The following is a 20929-nucleotide window of genomic DNA, read 5'->3' on the forward strand; positions in this document are numbered from 1 at the left end:
TGATCCGCCCGTCTCGGCCTCCCAAAGTGCTGGGATTACAGGCTTGAGCCACCGTGCCCGGCCGAAAAAACTTTAAATAGGAAATGAAGAAGAAATACTTGAACTTAAGCAAAAGCAAAAATTATTTTAAAAAATACTTGAACTTAAGAACTGTTCAAAAAATTAGAGTACCTCAATTCTATGGTTTTTTCAAAGAGAATAGTGTAGCTAGAGATTGTTGTACAAGTGTACAAGAGTTACGTGCAGGCTGGGCACGGTGGCTCACGCCTGTAATCCCAGCACTTCGGGAGGCCGGGTCGGGCAGATCACCTGAGGTCAGGAGTTCGAGACCAGCCTGACCAACATGGTGAAACCCCGGCTCTACTAAAACTACAAAAATAGCTGGGCATGGTGGCGCATGCCTATAATCCCAGCTACTCAGTAGGCTGAGGCCAGAGAATCGCTTGAACCTGGGAGGCGGAGGTTGTGGTGAGCCAAGATCACACCATTGCCCTCCAGCCTGGGCAACAAGAGTGAAACTCCGTCTCAAAAAAAAAAAGTTATGTATAAACATCTTCATTGTGACATTGTTTATAACAGAAAAAAAAAAATGTGATACAGCCTAAGAGTTCATCAGCAGACCAGATAAATCTAACGTGACATAAATCTAATATGACATATCCCAGACGTAGAATGCAGCCACTGTGCAAGGATTAAAAAAACTTTAAATGCAACCCTCTAGTATATATCCCAGACTTCAAAGCCAGAATAAATTCAGTCATTTCTCACCATCTCCATCACAATTGCCTTGGTCTAAGCTGCCATCATCTCTTACCTAGAGCGCTGCAGTAGCCTAACCAGCCTTCCTTCTTAGCACAAACTCAAGTGTGGTTCCAAGGGCCCACCTTAATTAACAGTGACACTTTTATCACTCAGGAAATTTCAAGGGTTTAGAATCTCCCTAGCAGGAGCCAGGGACAAAGACCAGTCAAATTCTTTGTTACATAACGTCATCACATTTAGAAAAAATCCGGAATTCTTAACCATGGCTGTAAGGCCAAGAAGACCTGGCCCCCAGCTACCTCTCTACTCTCGTTTCCTACCATTCCTACCTCATTTCCTTTTCATTTGTTCTCTTCCACCACGTTGACCTCCAGTGCTACCCTTAAACACATTAGGCATGCTCAGATTTTTTTTTTGTACAGGCTGTTCTACCTAGTAAGCTCTTCCTTTAGATCAACAGTGTCTTGCTTCCTTTAAGTCTTTGTTCTACTGTCATCTTAGAAGAAAGTCTTCCCTTATCATTCAGTCAACAAGAATCTCCTACTTCCCATCATTCTTTATCCTCTTGCTTTGGTTTGTTTGTTTGTTTATTGCTACTTTTTTTAGAGATGGCGTCTTGCTATGTTGCCCAGGCTGCCTTGAACTTCTGGGCTCAAGCAGTTCTCCCACCTCAGCCTCCTGAATAGCCGGAACTACAATTTCCTGTCTTATTTTTTGTTTTCTAAATTATTTTGCTTGATTTTTTTTTTAATTCAGTGCAACATAGTTGCCAAATAACAACTTAGCTTTATTTGTTTTGTAAATTAGCTTATGAAATACTCTATCTATTTTTATGTGTGTGACAGGTTTTTTCCCACTGATAACCTCATTGTGGAAGCAGAATTAATCCTCTCCTCTTTCTACTTCTTTAAGACTGTTGATAATGCTAGTATAGCATTTATTCTAGTGAATTGAGTCATCTATCCCTATTTCCTTCCATTGCCTTCCTCTCCCATCTTGAAAATTTTGTAGCCTTGATTCTTACCACAGTTCTTTGTATATATTAGAAGGTGCTCAGTAAATATTATTTCAATTAAATTCATATTCCCTCTTTATTAGTCTAATAAGAACATTGCTAAATTTGAGAAGGATCATTTAAAGACTATATAGTTTTCTTATTTTCACTAATTTATTAAATAATGTACATTTGTGTCTTAGAAAATATGTGATGCTAGGATAGCTATGAAGAAGAATAAAAGCCAGTGAGGGAGGGACTGTTAAAGGAGGAACCCAGGTACTTAAATAAGGAATTTACAATACCAAAGCATGTATACTTGAATAGAAGTTGCAGGGTGCTTTGGGGGAACAATATAGGAATTGGCTAGGAGAAAGGCTTCGCAGAAGAAGTGAGTGTACACTGTGTATGAAAAAACAAATTGGAAAAATCTGCTAGGCTGAGAGTGGAGTAGAGCATTTCAGTAGAAAAAACTGTGTAGTCAGAGGTACGGCCATGAAAAACAGGGAGAATAGCATACCTTGTGGGAAATGCTTGGAGATGAGACTAGAAAGGTTAGTTGGAGCCAGAATATAAATGGCTCTGCATGCCATATAAGAGTGTGGACTTTGTCCTATTAACAGTGGGTATTTATCAGGATTAATAACAGATTATTCACTTCAGAAAAATAACTCTGTGGTAGTGGAGGAAATGGACTGAAAATACAGTGGTTGCAAAAAGCACAATTAAGAATTTAGGCCAGGCTGGGCGCGATGGCTCAAGCCTGTAATCCCAGCACTTTGGGAGGCCGACACGGACGGATCACGAAGTCAGGAGATCGGACCATCGTGGCTAACACGGTGAAACCCCATCTCTACTAAAAAATACAAAAAACTAGCCGGGCAAGGTGGCAGGTGCCTGTAGTCCCAGCTACTCAGGAGGCTGAGGCAGGAGAATGGCGTAAATCCGGGAGGCAGAGCTTGCAGTGAGCTGAGATCCGGCCACTGCACTCCAGCCCGGGCGACAGAGCGAGACTCCGTCTCCAAAAAAATAAAAATAAAAAAATAAAATAAAAAGAATTTAGGCCAGGCACGGTGGTTCACGCCTATAATTCCAGCACTTTGGGAGGTCAAGGCGGGGGGGATCACCTGAGGTTGGGAGTTCAAGACCAGCCTGGCCAACATGGTGAAACCCCATCTCTACTAAAAATACAAAAAATAGCCAGGCATGGTGGCAGGCACCTGTAATCCCAGCTACTAGGGAAGCTGAGGTGAGAGAATCGCTTGAACCCGGCAGGTGGAAGTTGCAGTGAGCCAAGATCGCACCGCTGCACTCCAGCCTGGGCGACAAAATGAGACTCCGTCTCCAAAAAAAAAAAGAATTAGGCTGGGTGCTGTGGCTCACACCTGTAATCCCAGCACTCTGGGAGGCTGAGGTGGACGGATCACGAGGTCAAGAGATCAAGACCATCCTGGCCAACATGGTGAAACTCTGTCTCTACTAAAACTACAAAAAATTATCCAGACATGGCGGCATGCACCTGTAGTCCTAGCTACTGAGGAGGCTGAGGCAGGAGAATCCCTTGAACCTGGGAGGCAGAGGTTGCAATGAACTGAGATTACGCCACTGCACTCCATTCTGGCGACAGGGCAAGACTCTGTCTCAAAAAGGGAAAAAAAAAGAATTGAGTTTAATCCATACAAAAGATGGTAAAGGCCTCAAAAAGATGTTGTCTACAGAGCTTAGTTACCAAGCAATTATAAAAAGTGAGAGAAAAGAGGCCGGGCGCGGTGGCTCAAGCCTGTAATCCTAGCACTTTGGGAGGCCGAGATGGGCGGATCACGAGGTCAGGAGATCGAGACCATCCAGGCTAACACGGTGAAACCCCAACTCTACTAAAAAATACAAAAAAACTAGCCGGGCGAGGTGGTGGGCGCCTGTAGTCCCAGCTAGTCGGGAGGCTGAGGCAGGAGAATGGCGTGAACCCGGGAGGCGGAGCTTGCAGTGAGCTGAGATCCGGCCACAGCACTCCAGCCTGGGCGGCAGAGCGAGACTCTGTCTCAAAATAAATATATAAATAAATAATAATAATAATAATAAAAAAAGTGAGAGAAAAGAAAAAGTTAAAAATTATCTACAGATTTCTACATGGCAGTGAGGGTAATACTAAGGCTTGTAATGGAAATAAGTATTGAAAGAAGAGAAGAATGAGCAGAGACTATCCTTCGTGTAGTTGGGGCCATACTGTCTTTGAAATGCCTATAGGGTATCCAGGTGGAGATGTCCAGCATGATTTTGGAAATACAGAACTGAGCTTAGGAGTAATGTAAGGATGAGAGGGATGCGGAGAGAAAGAGATGAGATGAGGGAGTTACACATGAAGGCCATAGTGAAGCGCTGAAAATAGATGTGATTTTCTTTCTTCCTTTCTTTTCACTTTTCTTTCTCATCTATAGAAAAGAAGGCTATTGGCCCCAGGAAGCATCAGCACAGGGTGAAGAAAATAGAGCAGGAAAAGACACCAAGCAGCCAGAAGGATATGAGGAAAAACAGAAGAAATGCTGTTAGAGGCTAAGACAGGAAAATGTTTCAAGAAGAGAAGAGCCAGCCACGTCAAATAGGTCTAGGATTTGACAGTTAATTGGTGTAATGAAAACTGAAAAACTAGATTCAGTAGTGATATAAACAAGAGTCAGATTACGGTGAAGGGAGAGAGTGAGGAAGGCAAATGTTGAATTATTTAAAAGTTTAATTATAAAGGGAAGGAAAGATGGGTAAGGGGTAGAAGGAGGTGAGGTATAAGCAAGGTAGCTTGCATAAATGGCAGAGAAAATGTTTTTGTTGTTTGTTCTTAAGTATGTAGGAGTATTAAACATGTTTGAAGGCCAAGAGGGAAAAAACAAGTTCAGAAGAGGACTTGAAAGTATGAGAAGAAACATTCTATTAATGGAGAAAGGCCTCAGAGGCTGTGTCAGGGAAATAGGATATAGTATAGGTAGCGAATTAGCTTTGGAAGAAAGAAGTAGGACCACTTCTGTAACCAGGAGGAAGGATCAGGTGAAAATTTAGAGAAGTTTAGTGGTGTGGGAGAGGAAAGTTGAAATTGTTCACTGGATCATTTGAGCAGGCTTCTGTTTTCTCACTGACGTAGAAGGAAATAAGAACAAAACTAAGGACTTGAGATGAATGGTGAAGGTTTAGAACAGAAGATGGTTAGATAAGACAGTTTAGATGGTTAGAGAAGACTGAGTATTTGCAAGATAGCAAAAGGATGTTAGCAGTTACGGTGGCATTGGATGCCCATTTGCAGTGAGTGACTGGGAGTGTCAGGTTGAGAAGGGAGAGAAAACTGAAAGCACTCAAACACTGAAAGAGTGGGGTGGCAGGCCACAGTGGCTTACGCCTGTAATCCTAGCACTTTGGGAGGCCAAGGCAGGTGGATCACAAGGTCAAGAAATTGAGACCATCCTGGCCAACAGGGTGAAACCCCTTCTCTACTAAAAATACAAAAATTAGCTGGGCGTGGAGACACGCACTTGTAGTCCCAGCTACTAGAGAGGCCCAGGCAGGAGAATCACTTGAACCCAGGGGGTGGAGGTTGCAGTGAGCCGAGATCACAAACACTGCACTCCAACCTGGCGACAAAACGAGACTCCGTCTCAAAAAAGAAAAAACAATTGCTAAGAAAATTGCCAACACTTACATAAGGCGCTTACCCGTGACAGAAACCAAGCAAACTGCTGTATGAGCACATTCACCAGGGGAGAAGGTGGCCAGCCCACCCATCCATCATCCTTCTGCTAGTGCCTGGAGAAGGCAGCAGGGAGCATAGCATGTTTCTTTTTTAGTGAGACCCAATAATTAGGGTCATGGTTGCTTGAAAACATTCTTTTGGATAATTGGATAAAGATGTATTAGGTGCCAACATATTTCCTGCATTCTTCAGGGTGAGAGTTATATTGGTACTGATCCTTCTTGACCTCCTTTTGGACAAGTCAGGTTTAAAAAGAGAACAATCCACCCCCTTCAGTGATTCTCTCAGTATTTTATGCTTAAAAATGATCCGGAAGCATGTTAAATGGTTTTGGCCTTGTTGTTCACAGTGTTCAAGAATAAATCTTGGAATTTTCATTACCCAAGAGGCCCATGGTTAACCAGAGAGGTCCCTAAATAGTACTAAGACAAGAAATGCTTCGTGCTGGCCAGTCCTGCTGTCACGTATCGAAGGCAGATATTAACAGTTGTTGCTACTTTCCTTTCAGAAAATACAAAGGCAAGAATTGAAATCAAGTTTTCAGAAGAGGATATAAAATGAGGGTCTAATGCACTTACATGGGTCTAATACATTACAAAAATATATATGTCATTTTCCCCAAAATGGCATAGACACTCAAAGGTGACAATTTTTCTTGCAGTAAGCAAGTTTTTAAGCTATTCTTTTTTTTTTTTGTTATGAGGACTGAACTTAATGCTTTTCAAAGTAAGACTCAACTCTGGCTTATTTTACATCCTTGGACCAGTCCTCCTCCATAATATAACTCAAAAACCTAAAAGCCTTTTTTTTTTTTTTCTTAGACAGGGTCTCACTCTATCGCCCAGGCTGGAGTGCCGTGGCACAGTCTTGGCCTACTGCAACTTTCTCCTCCCAGGCTGCTGCCTCAGCCTCCCAAGTAGCTGGGACTACAGGCGTGCACCACCATGCCTGGCTAATTTTTTGTGTTTTTAGTAGAGATGAGGTTTCACCATGTTGCCCAGGCTGGTCTCCAACTCCTGAGCTCAGGCAGTTCACCCACCTCAGCATCCCAAAGTGCTAGGGTTACAAGCGTGAGCCACCATGCCCAGCTCAAAGCCTTTCTTGTAATCACACAGTTGGAGTCCTTTGTTTTTTTTAAGACGGAGTCTCACTCTGTCACCCAGGCCAGAGTACAGTGGCATGATCTTGGCCCACTGCAACCTCCTGGGTTCAAGCAATTCTCGTACCTCAGCTTCCTGAGTAGCTGGGATTACAGGCACCCCCCACCATGCCTGGCTAGTTTTTGGTTTTTTAGTAGATACAGGGTGTCACCATGTTGGCCAGGCTGGTATTGAACTCCTAACCTTAAGTGATCCGCCCACCTCAGCCTCCCAAAGTGCTGGAATTACAGGCGTGAGCCACCGTGCCCAGTGAGAGATATGATTTTGGCTTCTTAGAAAAGGAACTAAATTAGAAAAGGTGTATTACAGGATGATTCTGTTCATGCTGTCACTATAATTTTGATAATTTTTATTGTTAATAACATAAACCTGTGTTAATTATAATAATATATCCTCTGTTCTTGAATATTAGACTAAATCTTTTGGTGGAAAAGCAGTTTATTGCGGCCATATCAGATGTCTAAAATACTGTCACCTTTTGAATTATTTCCAAAGCTGCGTTATTGTTAGGTTTATTGTTTCAGATCAATCCGACATTGATACGATAATATGGATTCTTCATAAAATGAGGCTGGGCATGGTGGCTCATGTCTGTAATCCCGATACTTTGGGAGGCCAGCGCCGAAGGACTGATTGAAACTAGAAGTTCAAGACCAGCCTGGGCAACATAGAGAGACCCCATCTCTACAAAAAAATTAAAAATTAGCTGGGCATGGTAGCATACACCTGTAGTTCTAGCTACTCAGTAGGCTGAGGTGGGGAGGATTGCATGAGCCTGCAGCAAGCTATGACTGTTAGGAGGCCGAGGTGGGTGGATCACCTGAGGTCAAGAGTTCAAAACCAGCCTGGCCAACATGGTGAAACCCCATCTCTATTAAAAATACAGGTGGTGCATGCCTGTATTCCCAGCTCCTTGGGAGGCTGAGGCAGGAGAATCACATGAACCTGGGAGGCGGAGGTTGCAGTGAGCTGAGATCGCGCCATTGCACTCCAGCTTGGGCAACCAAAGCAAAACTCCGTCTCAAAAAAAAAAAAAAAGAAAAAGAATAAAACAATCTGTTATTGAGCTAGAAAGAAATGGAAGGGATTGTGTTTTGTTTTTTAGTTTGGGCTAGAATAGTGTTTTTCAAAGTGTAGTTCCTGGCAGCAGCATAAGTATCATTTGGGAACTTATTAGTAATGCAGCTCTTAGGCCCCACCCCAGACCTGCTGAATAAGAATTTGTAGGCCTGGACCCAGCCATGTGAGTTTCAACAAGCCTTCTAGATGATTCTGATGTACATTAAAGTTTGAAAAACAATGGGCAAAAATTAAGTGGGATACAGAGAGGTTCTGTTAAAGGCTTTCTGTAGAGCTCTTAAGACTCTTTGCGCCTTTCATCTGGAACTGCCGTCTTCCAGTCATTTGCCAAAATGACAAACACAAAGGGAAAGAGGAAAGGTACCTGATTGATGTTTTTTAGGCCTTTTAAAAAACAGAGTTGTTCCTTTGGCCATGTATATGCATATATATAAGAAAGATGATATTGTTGGCTGGATGCAGTGGCTCATGCCTGTAATCCCAGCACTTAGGGAGGCTGAGGCGGTTGGATCACCTGAGGTCAGGAGTTCAATACCAGCCTGGGCAACATGGTGAAACCCTGTCTCTACTAAAAATACAAAAATTAGCTGGGTGTGATGGTGCATACCTGTAATCCCAGCTACTCGGGAGGCTGAAGCAGGAAAATCGCTGGAACTTGGGAGGTGGAGGCTGCGGCGAGCTGAGATTGCACCACTGCACTCCAGCCTAGGCAACAGAGCAAGACTCCATCTCAAAAAAAAAAAAAAGGAGGATGATATTGTTGACATTAAGGGAATGGGAATGGGTACTATTCAAAAATGGTCCACTAGTGTTGCCATGGCAAAACTGGAAGAGTCTACAGTGTTCCCCAGCATGCTGTTTGCACTGTTGTGAACAAATAAGTTGAGGGCAAGATTCTTGTCAAGAAAATTAATGTGCGTGTTGAGCACATTAAGCACTCTAAGAGCTGAGATAGCTTCCTGAAGCACGTGAAGGAAAATGATCAGAAAAAGAAGCCAAAGAGAAAGGTACCTGAGTTCAACTGAAGCGCCAGCCTCCTCCACCCAGAGAAGCACACTTTGTGAGAACTAGTGGGAAGGAGCCTGAGCTGCTGGAACCTATTTTCTGTGGATTCATGGCATAATAGATGTTAAAATAAAATACGCCTGGACTGTTTTTTTTTTTTTTAAAAAAAAAAAAAAAAACACTGCAGCTTGGTGTGGTGGCTCACTTGGCACCCTGGGAGGTCAGGGCAGAAGGATTGCTTGAGGTAAGGAGTTCAAGATCATCCTGGACAACATAGTGAGACCACATCTCTATATTTTTCTTTTTTGTTTTAATTAAACAATAAAAATAGGCCAGGCGCAGTGGCTCGTGCCTGTAATCCCAGCACTTTGGGAGGCTGAGGCGGGTGGATCACCTGAGGTCAGGAGTTCGAGACGAGTCTGGCCAACAAGGTGAAACCCTGTCTCTACTAAAAATACAAAAATTAGCTAGGTGTGGTAGTGCATGCCTGTAATCACAGCTACTTAGGTGGCTTAGACAGGAGAATCACTTCAGTCTGGGAGGCGGAGGTTGCAGTGAGCCAAGATCATGCCACTGCCCTCCAGGCTGGGTAACAAAGCAAGAAGCCGTCTCCAAAAAATAAAATTTTTGAAAAGACTCTTTGCCATTTAGATACTCAGGGTGCCATCTCTTTTGAGTTCTGGATTCCAGTCTCAGATGACCAACTTCTTTCATCTTTTTCTACCACTTCTACCATCTCTCTTTTTCCCTTTCCTCAAAAACACATAGATTCAGTATTCATATGATCATCATCATCCTTTTCTTCAACATCATTTTCTTGTATCCTAGAGATTACCTTAAAATAAGGAATTGGCTACAAAGTAGTATCTTGGAAAGAGAAATAGAATGGATCACCTCTGTAGGGTGCTTATGTAACTCTGGAACTACATCTATATTTCCATTAACCACAAAGTCCACATGAGTCATACTTATTTTTCTGTCTCAGGCTACTGAAATAGAACATGTTCTCTAGAGGAGAACATCAGGGAATTCTTTGATTTGTACCTTTAGCTGAATAAACATTGGTAGACCTCAAGTTGTGTTAATAACTACATTACATTTTTTCATTTTTCAGTTTTTATGCACAAATATCAAATAATGTGTGATTGTTATCCATATTGTAATTGTTCAAATCAGCTAGTTGCTGTCAGTGGCCAAGCCTTATATTTTTCCCTAAATTATTAGTTGTCTGTCTCCTGTTGTGTCAGGGGGTCCCCGAAACCACACCCAAATCTGATGATTTGTCAGGAGGACTCACAGGACTCAGCATATGGTCATACTCACAGATGAGACTGATCACAGTGAAAGCATGCAAAGCAAGATCAGCAAAGGGAAAGGGGCCTGGAGCAAAGTCCAGGAAAAGCCAGGTGCGTGCATCCAAAAGTCCTCTCCCAAGGAAGTCACACAGGATATGACAATGGATTGTAACAAAATCTGTGAAATGTCTACCAAAGAAGCTCAGTGCCTAGGTTTTTACTAGGAGCGTGTCGTGTAGGCAGCCTCTGCCTGACACATGCCAAAGTCACAAACTCCTAGAAGCAAAGCAGGTGTTGACCATGAGCCATATTGTTTGCACAGGTTAGGTGCAGTAAGCCACTCTTAACGGTTCCAGAGAATTGTGTGAACCTTGCCAAGGACCATCTTTGTAAGCAGACCATCAGTCGAGTCTGCTATGTCTCTTTTCTGCACACCTGTCCTAAATAAATCAGTGTTTGTCCATTCCTTTTTATCTGCTGGTCTTGATGTATGTATGTGTCGTGATGTCCTTAGAATGTAAACTCTGTGAGGACAGATAGCGTCTATTACTCTTTGTCAAACATCAAGATGAGTGCCACTTAACAGTGTGGGCCTCAATAAATCCTTTGCTTTTGCTTGTGCTGTGTGCCCATATTGCCTGCTGCATCACTCCTACTTAAATGCTGCCCATTGTTCAGTGCCGTGCTCAACTCCCAACTCTGCCAAGAAGCCCCAACTGATTCGACAGCTGACTTTGAGTTCTCCTTTTTCTTAATTCTCGTGCCCCTTAAAGTCTGCTATTTACTTTAGTACTAGACTTTATACTGCGTTCAGTTTCCCTCTAATTTCTCCTTAGACTTTCTATTCTTACATTTGTCATTTCTTGTCACAATCAGATTCCTTTAAGGAATTTTTTCTTTTCTAAACAGCCATAGTTTTTGGACAAAAAAAATTTTTGATTGATCAGTGATGTAAATAACATAGAGAAAAATTAAATCATTAGACCTACCATTCTCATATTTTTAGATATTTGGAGGTGAGCCAAACAAGCTTCCTCCTTAGAAAGAGAGTAGTGGGCCGGGCACAGTGGCTCACGCCTGTAATCCCAGCACTTTGGGAGGCCAAGGCAGGCGGATCACCTGAGGTCAGGAGTTTGAGACCAGCCTCACATGGAGAAACCCCGTCTCTACTAAAAATACAAAATTAGCCGGGTGTGGTGGTGCATGCCTGTAATCCCAGCTACTCAGGAGGCTGAGGCAGGAGAATTGCCTGAACCTGGGAGGCAGAGGTTGTGGTGAGCCAAGATCGCACCATTGCACTCCATCCAACCTGGGCAACAAGAGTGAAATTCCGTCTCTAAAAAAAAAAAACAAAAGAAAGAAAAAAAAAAAGAGTAGTTAATCACATAGATTCGATCAGACAAGATGTAATTGCAGAAGGAGCACCTCTCATTTTTACAGAAACCTACTGTGGTTTGAACAAGGGTATGTCAGAAACGCAGTCAGTTACAGTGTTGCCTTAATTGTTAGCTAAGCCTCGGTTATCTAAGCTATGTTATACAGAGTTAAAGAAGTCATGTTAAACCAGTTATTTTTTATTGTACTATACACTATATTTTGCTAAACTTTTTTTTCCCAACCTGCAATTCTGGGAAGCCACCATCATTATAGAAACATAGAAATCATTGTGATTAACCATACCCTACTTTTAGAAAACCAAACTGAAAACGTTCCGTAAGTCATATTTTTGGTTGCCCATAGTGCTCTTGGTACCATTTCCCATGGACTGGTAAAGACATTTCTATTGTCATTGTCATTCTTAATTTATCGTTACCGAGATGCTGGAGGCTTGTGATTTAAAGTTGACCCCATTCAGCAGCGGATTTAGAACGAAGGAGTATAAATTAGAAGTGCTAACATGTTTTTCTCTGTTAATGTATTTGTGGTCTACTCATTTATCTCTTCTAAATTTTCCTACTGAGTCTTGGCTAACAGCTTATATCATGTAATACTAAATTTAACTCCAGAGTCCATACAAACGGCTATTGCTGCAATTTTACATGAATAAATGCTCTTTTGTCACCAATCTTTGCAGGTATAAAGAAGTGACCAAACGGAGACCCCGAAGTTTGCTGGAGAAACTGCGTTGGGTGACCCTAGGCTACCATTATAACTGGGACAGTAAGGTATTCAGGTTTTCTTAATTCTTTTGTTTTCTGTTTATAGGCTTCTTTAGCCCACAGAGTTGTATTTCTTCCTGGCCATGCTTAAGATATCAAGATTATACATTTGTGGGAGGATCCCTTTCTTTTATTTCCTTAAAAAAAGTCTCAACTGGGCCAGGTGCCGTGGCTCACATCTGTAATGCCAGCGCTTTGGGAAGCTGAGGTGGGCGGATCACTTAAGGTCAGGAGTTTGCTGCCAGCTTGGGCAACGTGGCACAACCCTGTCTCTGCAAAAAATACAAAAGTTTGCCGGGCCTGGTGGCACACGCCTACAGTCCCAGCTACTTAAGGGGCTGAGGTGGGAGGATTACTTGGACCCAGGAGGTGGAGGTTGCAATGAGCCAAGATCGCACCACTGCACTCCAGCCTGGGCGAGAGAGCAAGACTCTGTCTCAAAAAAGAAAAAGAAAATCTCTCTATAAGTATCTCAAGAGGAATGAATTTTATTATATCAGAAGTCACCAGTGCTTTCTCACAGTAAGTTCCAGGAATATACAACTGTTTTCAAGAGCAGTTCTCACCATCTTTATTTCCATTATTGGTGAGAGTTTGTTGAGCATATATTTTTCCTTTTTTTTTTTTTTTAATTTTTATTCTGCAACAAAAGCCACATTCAAGAGCATTTATTTTTCTACGTAATATCTGCATGGAGTAAAAGAAGCTCCATGTGTTTCCGTTGTTCTAATTTATCACCTCACAAAAGAACTTTCAACATACAGATACCGATCGCACGCAGTGGCTCACGCCTGTAATCCCAGCACTTTGGGAGGCTGAGGTGGGAAGATCGCTGGAGCTCAGGAGTTCCAGACCAGCCTGGGGCAACATAGCGAAACCTCATCTCTACAAAAAATAGAAAAATTAGCCAAGTGTGGTGACACATGCCTGTGGTTCCAGCTACTCACGAGACTGGGGAGTGAGGAGAGCCTGGGAAGCAGAGGTTGCAGTGAGCCAGGTTCACAGCACTGCAGTCCAACTAGGTGACAGAGCAAGACCCTGTCTCAAAAAAAAGGAAACAAATGGATACCTTTGCCTGCCCTGTAATGTCTGGGAAGGAGGGAGGTGGGTAAGAATTTCCTAGAGTTGACAGTTTCATGTTTTCTTGAGCTGCGATTTCTTCTTTCCTATCATCTATGCTTTAGAAAATGCCTTGTCACTAGCAGTGCAGTGCCTCTTGTCTCAATTAGACATTTGCCACCAAGTGAATATACTGATTGAATGAATAAAACATACTGGTATAGACCATTTTCTTTGCCTGCTAACCAGTTACTTTCTTTGTCTGTTTTTTCTTTTTGTAATGGTCTTATACTGTCACCTAGGCTGGAGTGCAGTGGCGCAGTCACTGTAGCCTCGACCTCCCCAGACTCAGGTGATCCTCACACCTCAACCTCGCAGTAACCAGTTACTTTCTAAAAGCTCCAGAGTTTCAGCCAACCCAACTTATTAACAGATACATTAACTGCTCCAAATAATGACAGATTTGTTCTAAAAATATTTGTGGGCCGGGCGCGGTGGCTCAAGCCTGTAATCACAGCACTTTGGGAGGCCGAGATGGGCGAATCACGAGGTCAGGAGATCGAGACCATCCTGGCTAACACGGTGAAACCACATCTCTACTAAGAAATACAAAAAACTAGCCGGGCGAGGTGGCGGGCGCCTGTAGTCCCAGCTACTCGGGAGGCTGAGGCAGGAGAATGGCATAAACCCGGGAGGCGGAGCTTGCAGTGAGCTGAGATCCGGCCACTGCACTCCAGCCCGGGCGACAGAGCAAGACTCCGTCTCAAAATAAATAAATAAATAAATATTTGTGATATAATTCTTATTTTCTGCGATACAGACTCAGTAGGAAGCTAGATATTTGTGTTTGGGGGAAATGCCATGTGATTTTCTTTGGATTAGACAGCCTGAGTTTGAATCCTTCCTCCAGTAATGATAGTACCTACCTCATAAGGCAGTTGTGAAAATTAAGGGATCAAAGCCTGTAAAGTGATCTCAATGGTGTCTGGCTATTCTAAGCCATTAAATGCATTATCACAATAAATGTTAGCTTTTTTTTTTTTTTTGGTGATAATATTTTTGTTGACTTTGTTTTTCCCAAAGACCTCAAAGTTAACCTCACTGACTAAGAAAAATAGGGAGTAAAAATTACCAAAAATTGATTGAGCAGTCAGAGAAAAGTGAAAGAGAATTTTAAAAGAAAAAGTAGTGAGTAATGCAAAGACAGTTTTGACAGGGTTGAAAGCCCAAAAGGGTGATTATTTCATTATAGCAGAGGCTATCTACAGCTAGAATGACAGCCTTGACTGGTTGATTATCTGAAGGACTAAAGCTTAAAATGATAGAGGAAAACTTAAAGTTCTCTAACCACAGTTGGAATTTTGAGAAATTAAATAGGAACTCTTCTAATTTGCAGTTCAGTGAAAGGAGAAAAAATAAAAAACGGAAAAGTTCCACCTGAAGAGACAAGGCCATTCATCAAAAGTCTTCCTTAACACCTGAAGTTAAAAGTCACTTCTGGCCAAAGTAAATACTTTCTGTCCAGACCTGTGACTCTGCTGCTTCAGCTACAATACATCCAGACTCTAGGAGAGACATGAGGCAAAAGTGTATTTTCTGATCAGATTTGAGGTTAATTTAGCAAAGAAAGAAGTGAGAGCAGAGGAGCATCAAGACAAAAGAAGAGTCTGTCAGGTACATGTAGCCCAAATAGCCCTGAGATTCATCCATATAGGAAACTGTAAATGTAAGTCTTAATCATAACTGCAGCCATGTCACTCGTGCAGAAAGATGTTACAGAGAATATTATGGCCAGGCCAGGCATGATGGCTCACACCTGTACTCCAGCACTTTGGGAGGTCGAGGCAGGCGGATCACTTGAGGCCAGAAGTTCAAGACCACCCTGGCCAACATCGTGAAACCCTGTCTCTACTAAAAATACAAAAATAAGCCAGGCATGGTGGCGGGCGCCTGTAATCCCAGCTGCTCAGGAGGCTGAGGCAGGAGAATCACTCGAACCTGGGAGGCGGAGGTTGCAGTGAGCCAAGGTCGTACCACTGCACTCCAGCCTGGGCGACAGAACAAGACTCAGTCTCAAAAAAAAAAAAAAAAAGTATTATGGCCTTTGATATATTTTGTTTAAGTGGAAAAATATATTTGTGATCCTTAGGTGTAAAAACAGAGACAGTTAGGGAAGTAAGTTCAGGAAATTACTTCCAATTTAAAGGCCTGCCTTGACCGTGCTATAAATGAGAGTTAGTTCTGATGGTTTAAGCATGTCATCCCATCAGATTGACCAGTCAAATAGCCACTAAGCCATGTTGCAAGCTGAGAGATCCAAAACCGAACTGGCTATAGTATTTGAGTTGCCTTTTTATAAATTAACTTTTTAGTTTAGGATAGTTTTAGATTTTACCTTTGTCTCAAATAGTTAACCAATAGTAATACATTACTGTAATAGCAGCATTTGTACTTCATTTAGATTTCCTTAGTTTTTAGCTAATATCTTTGTTCTTATATCTAATTTTCCAATATCCAGCATCTTACCAGGATACTACATTATATTTAGTCATTGTGTTTCCTTGGGCACCTCTTGGCAGTGACATTTTGAGTTGCCTTTTTACGCTAACAGAACTATCTCATTTACAGATAGAGTATACTATACTAACTAGAGGGTGGTGGAGTAATTGCTTCATGTGTAGACTCAATACCATATATAGCACAGTGCCTGTTATATAACAGGTGCTTGGATTTTTGAATGATTCATTATTAGATCATTGGATACCTCAAGAATGGATGGATAGACCGGGCATGGTCTGTAATCACATGCTTTGCTCATGTCTGTAATCACAATGCTTTGGGAGACTGAGGCAGGAGGATCGTTTGAGACCAGTCTAGGCAACATAGGGAGACCCCGCCTCTGCCAAAAAAAAAAAAAATTAGCCAGGCATGGTGGCACACACCTGTGGTCCTACCTACTCGGGAGACTGAGGTAGGAGGATCACTGAGCCCAGGAGGTCTAGGCTACAGTGAGCCATGATCACACCACTGGACTTTAGCCTGGGCAACAGAATGAGACCCTGTCTTTAAAAAAAGAAAAAAAAAAAAAAAGGATGGACAGATAATGCTGTGTTAATATGTTAATGTGACTTTATAAGTAAGATTAAAGTGGTAATAAATCTTATGCCACAGTTTCCTATATTCCTGAGATCATTGTTTATTTTTCTTATTCTCTCTACATTTACCAAAGAAATACTCAGCAGATCATTACACACCTTTCCCTTCTGACCTGGCTTTCCTCTCAGAGCAAGTAGCCGCTGCCTGTGGATTTCAGGGTTTCCGAGCCGAAGCAGGGATCCTGAATTACTACCGCCTGGACTCCACACTGGGAATCCACGTAGACAGATCTGAGCTAGATCACTCCAAACCCTTGCTGTCATTCAGGTGAGTTAGTTCCAGGGATTTGGGATTACTTTTTATCATTTAATTCTTTTTTCTAAGGCATTTTACTCTAAAATAAATACAGGTATTTAACTTTTTAAAAAATGGCTGGACTATAATCTTCCACTTCTGGGAATTTTAACGAATTATAGTTACTTTCTCTGTTTAAGACCATGGAACCTACCTTTTGTTTTATTTTTATTTTTTATTATTTTTTTTTTGAGACGGAGTCTCATTCTGCCACCCAAGCTGGAGTACAATGGCGTGGTCTCGGCTCACTGCAACCTCCGCCTCCCGGGTTCAAGCGATTCTCCTGCCTTAGCCTCCCAAATAGCTGGGACTACAGGTGCACACCACCATGTCCAGCTAATTTTTTTTTTTTTTTGTATTTTAGTAGAGATGGAGTTTCACTGTGTTGCCCAGGCTGGTCGTGAACTCCTGAACTCAGGCAATCCACCCACTTTGGCCTCCCAAAGTGCTGAGATTACAGGTGTGAGCCACCGCACCTGGCCGTAGCCTACCTTTTATAATAAAAGGTATTGTCAGTGCTCTGTGGAATAGACAAGTGGAAGGCCATAAAAGCAAAGTGAATGACCTTTGGAATAGAAGAGCAAAATATAGAGCAAAGCACAAAAGCCTGAGTGGTTTATTCTCCTTGTCTCCCTAAAAGTAAGTTTAAATTTGTGCCAAGTTTTGCACCTGTATCTCGGCAAAGTGCCTTTTATTAATTGCCTTATCTTTAAAATGAAGAATGGTAAACATAGTAAAGAACTGAAATGATTTTATTGAAAGACTCAAAGACACATCAGTAGGCTGGGCATGGTGGCTCACGCCTGTAATCCCAGTACTTTGGGAGGCCGAGGCCAGTGGATCACTTGAGGTCAGGAGTTTGAGACCAGCCTGGCCAACATGGTAAAACCCCGTCTCTACTGAAATACAGAAATTAGGCATGGTGGCTCACGCCTGTAATCCCAGCTACTCCAGAAGCTGAGGCACAAGAATCACTTGAACCCAGGAGGCTGAGGTTGCAGTGAGCCGAGATCACGCCACTTGGCACTCCAGCCTGGGTGACGAAATAAGACTCTATCTTTTAAAAAAAAGCATCAATAAAACTTAAATGGATAATGTTAAAGCTAAGTTCTTCATTTGCTTATTTAACTGCATCAGATTTTATTTTGCAGCAGTTCTGTGGGCTGTCATAAGTATAGGTAGAAGGTCATGAGTTGGTCACTCATAGACACAAGCCAGAAGAGAAGGATCTTAGCACAGTTTTAAAAGGAGGATTTGGGAGCAGTATTTCAAAATATCAAGTTGAAATTAGAAATAACACAGTTGGCAGTAACATAGTTACTAAACATAGTTAATAAACAAAACTTACTCTTGCGTGTTGTTTTTATTTATTTTTTGTAGCTTTGGACAGTCTGCCATCTTTCTCCTGGGTGGTCTTCAAAGGGATGAGGCCCCCACGGCCATGTTTATGCACAGTGGTGACATCATGATAATGTCGGGTTTCAGCCGCCTGTTGAACCACGCAGTCCCTCGTGTCCTTCCAAATCCAGACGGGGAAGGCCTGCCTCACTGCCTAGAGGTACCTCTCCCTGCTGTCCTCCCCAGAGATTCAATGATAGAGCCCTGTTCTATGGAGGACTGGCAGGTGTGTGCCAGCTACTTGAAGACTGCTCGTGTTAACATGACTGTCCGACAGGTCCTGGCCACAGACCAGAATTTCCCTCTAGAACCCATCGAGGATAAGAAAAGAGACATCAGTACAGAAGGTTTCTGCCATCTGGATGACCAGAATAGCCAAGTAAAACGGGCCAGGATAAACCCTGACAGCTGAGACCTGGAGATCCTATCCTTTTACTCAGGCACCTGCTTACCATAAATGACCATGTTATTGTGTATTGCCATGGACTTCAGCACCCAGACAAGCCAAAAACAGAGACAGGGAAGAACTCATTGATGATCACACTGTTGCCTTGGAACCCATGCAGAAGTAAACTCATTAGCCACTTTGCTGAGAGAAGTGTTTGACATGGTCTGATCCTAGTTACATGTTGGCTGTACTGTTGAGAAGTCAGTCCAAGGAGGTATGTTCTTCCACAACAGCCTTCTCAGCCTCTGCCATTTCCTTTGAGGAAGGTAGAAGCGAATTTCCATGTCTGCAGTCTTTAAATACCTCAGATTTTATTAATGGGAAATACAGTACCCCTCCCTCCACTGCATCTGGTAATTTATGGTAAAATTGTGGTTCCGTGAACCAGCTATTAGTCTCATCTTCTTAACTCCCTCAGTCATCAGATTCTTTGATCTTCTCTGGCTCTCACAGAAAAATCCTTTACACATGAAAACAATGGAACTGGAAAATCTTGTCTCAGAAAAGAAATTAATCACAACTATCTCTCTTGCCTAAAAGATAAATGTATGTAAACCCAAGGAAAAGGGAATTTAGTTTCTCCACATGTCATTTCGGTCTCCAAACTCCCTGTTGGCTTTTTAATGCAATTTTAATTGTTGAAATAAAAAAGTCCCAAGGGTGTTTTGTTACTGTTTTCTCCATGAATAAACTCACTTGATTTTAAATTAAAGATCTGTATCTGTCTTTGGGGTTTAGTGTATCTGGGATTAGGTTTTTTTTTCTGTTTTTCTTTGCTGTATTGTTCATGCTATTGAAGCCCTCTGACTGTTTCTGCCCTACACCACCCTGCTCTGCCCTGAGTATTCTTTGTGGCTGTCTCACAGAAGAGAGAACATTTCTTGATATTCCAGTCACTGCTGTTTTGTCTGAGGGTAGGCGGCTTGGAAAATGTAGGCAAAGCCAAGTTTTAATCTTTGTATCCCCAACAATTTGACTCACTATATTGTGGTCCAGGTTACTTTACAGTTCTCTGGACCTCGGTTTCCTCATTCACAAAATGAAGATACTATTGACTACCATCTTCCTAAAGGGATATTGGTATTTAAAAGAGAATTAAGTGCTCCTTTCTAGAAACATGATGTGCCAAAATTGTTTTATTATATGGGCTTTTTGAAACATCCTAACTTCCTTGTGTGGAGGACTGGCTGGAAGTCAGTTTGGTACCTACTGTTTGCAATGCGTATTATTAAGTTTACATGTCTCCTCTGTCCTGCCCCCTTTTTAAATTACTGGCATTGAATATTGAGTTCATATAGTAATAGGGTTTTTTAAATGAGTGAAAATTATGGATTGATCTCTTATGTGTAAGCTAGGTTCTTTTTTTTTCAGAGTTTCACTCTTGTTGCCCAGGCTGGAGTGCAGTGCAATGGCACAATCTCAGCTCACTGCAACCTCCACCTTCTGGGTTCAAGCGATTCTCCTGCCTCAGCCTCCTGAGTAGCTGGGATTACGGGCATGCACCACCACACCTGGCTAATTTTGTATTTTTGGTAGATATGGGGGTTCTCCATGTTGGTCAGGCTGGTCTTGAACTCCTGACCTCAGGTGATCCGCCCGCCTTGGCCTCCCAAAGTGCTGGGATTACAGGCGTGAGCCACCGTGCCAGCCTAGGTTCTAAATTTAATGTATAATAGAAATCTTATATAATTAAAAAATACCGCTGGGTAAGATTACCACTGTTAACCTTAAATTTTCTACAATGTATGTTAAATGTGACCTACAGAAACCAACATACTGTCATTAAGTAAATCAACAGACAGTCTAGCATTAAGACAAATTATTCTTTCTTCAGTTGCTTGTCAGATAAAGGCATTGGTCTGTGTATAGGAACCATGTTGTGCAAAAAACACATATCCAAATTGTAGACTCACACTTGATGAAGTGAGACGTTTATGCCATGAGAAGCAGGTAGAAACAGGCCAGCCAAGAGAATAGCACATTCCTGTCTCCTGGGATGGTGAACAGATCATTTGCACAATTAAATATTCACGCTCGCTCTCTCCCGCCCCATCTCTCTCCTCCCTCAAGCCGTCCCCACTTCCTCTGGCTCTCTCTTTACTTTTATTTGCTTTTTTTTTTTTTTTGGAGACGGAGTCTCGCTCTGTCACCCAGGCTGGAGTGCAGTGGCGCGATCTCGGCTCACTGCAAGCTTCGCCTCCCGGGTTTACGCCATTCTCCTGCCTCAGCCTCCCGAGTAACTGGGACTACAGGAGCCCGCCACCTCGCCCGGGTAGTTTTTTTGTTTTTGTTTTTTTTTTAGTAGAGACGGGGTTTTCACCGTGTTAGCCAGGATGGTCTCGATCTCCTGACCTCGTGATCCGCCCGTCTCGGCCTCCCAAAGTGC

At 42.4% G+C, this 20929-nt stretch overlaps 1 protein-coding gene across 1 annotated transcript in view; it reads left to right on the top strand.

Moving 5' to 3' along the window:
- Positions 1–19882, top strand: part of ALKBH1 (alkB homolog 1, histone H2A dioxygenase) — a 36749-nt gene extending 16867 nt beyond the window's left edge. The window contains exons 4-6 of the mRNA XM_033187267.1: positions 12104–12194; positions 16477–16670; positions 18078–19882. Of these exons, the coding sequence (XP_033043158.1) occupies positions 12104–12194; positions 16477–16670; positions 18078–18507 (715 nt within the window). The 3' untranslated portion in view covers positions 18508–19882. The remainder of the gene's footprint in view (positions 1–12103; positions 12195–16476; positions 16671–18077) is intronic.
- The last annotated feature ends 1047 nt before the right edge of the window (positions 19883–20929 follow it).

The sequence above is a fragment of the Trachypithecus francoisi genome, unplaced genomic scaffold (genome assembly GCF_009764315.1).
Source record: "Trachypithecus francoisi isolate TF-2019V2 unplaced genomic scaffold, Tfra_2.0 Lachesis_group3, whole genome shotgun sequence".
Lineage (NCBI taxonomy): Eukaryota > Metazoa > Chordata > Mammalia > Primates > Cercopithecidae > Trachypithecus > Trachypithecus francoisi.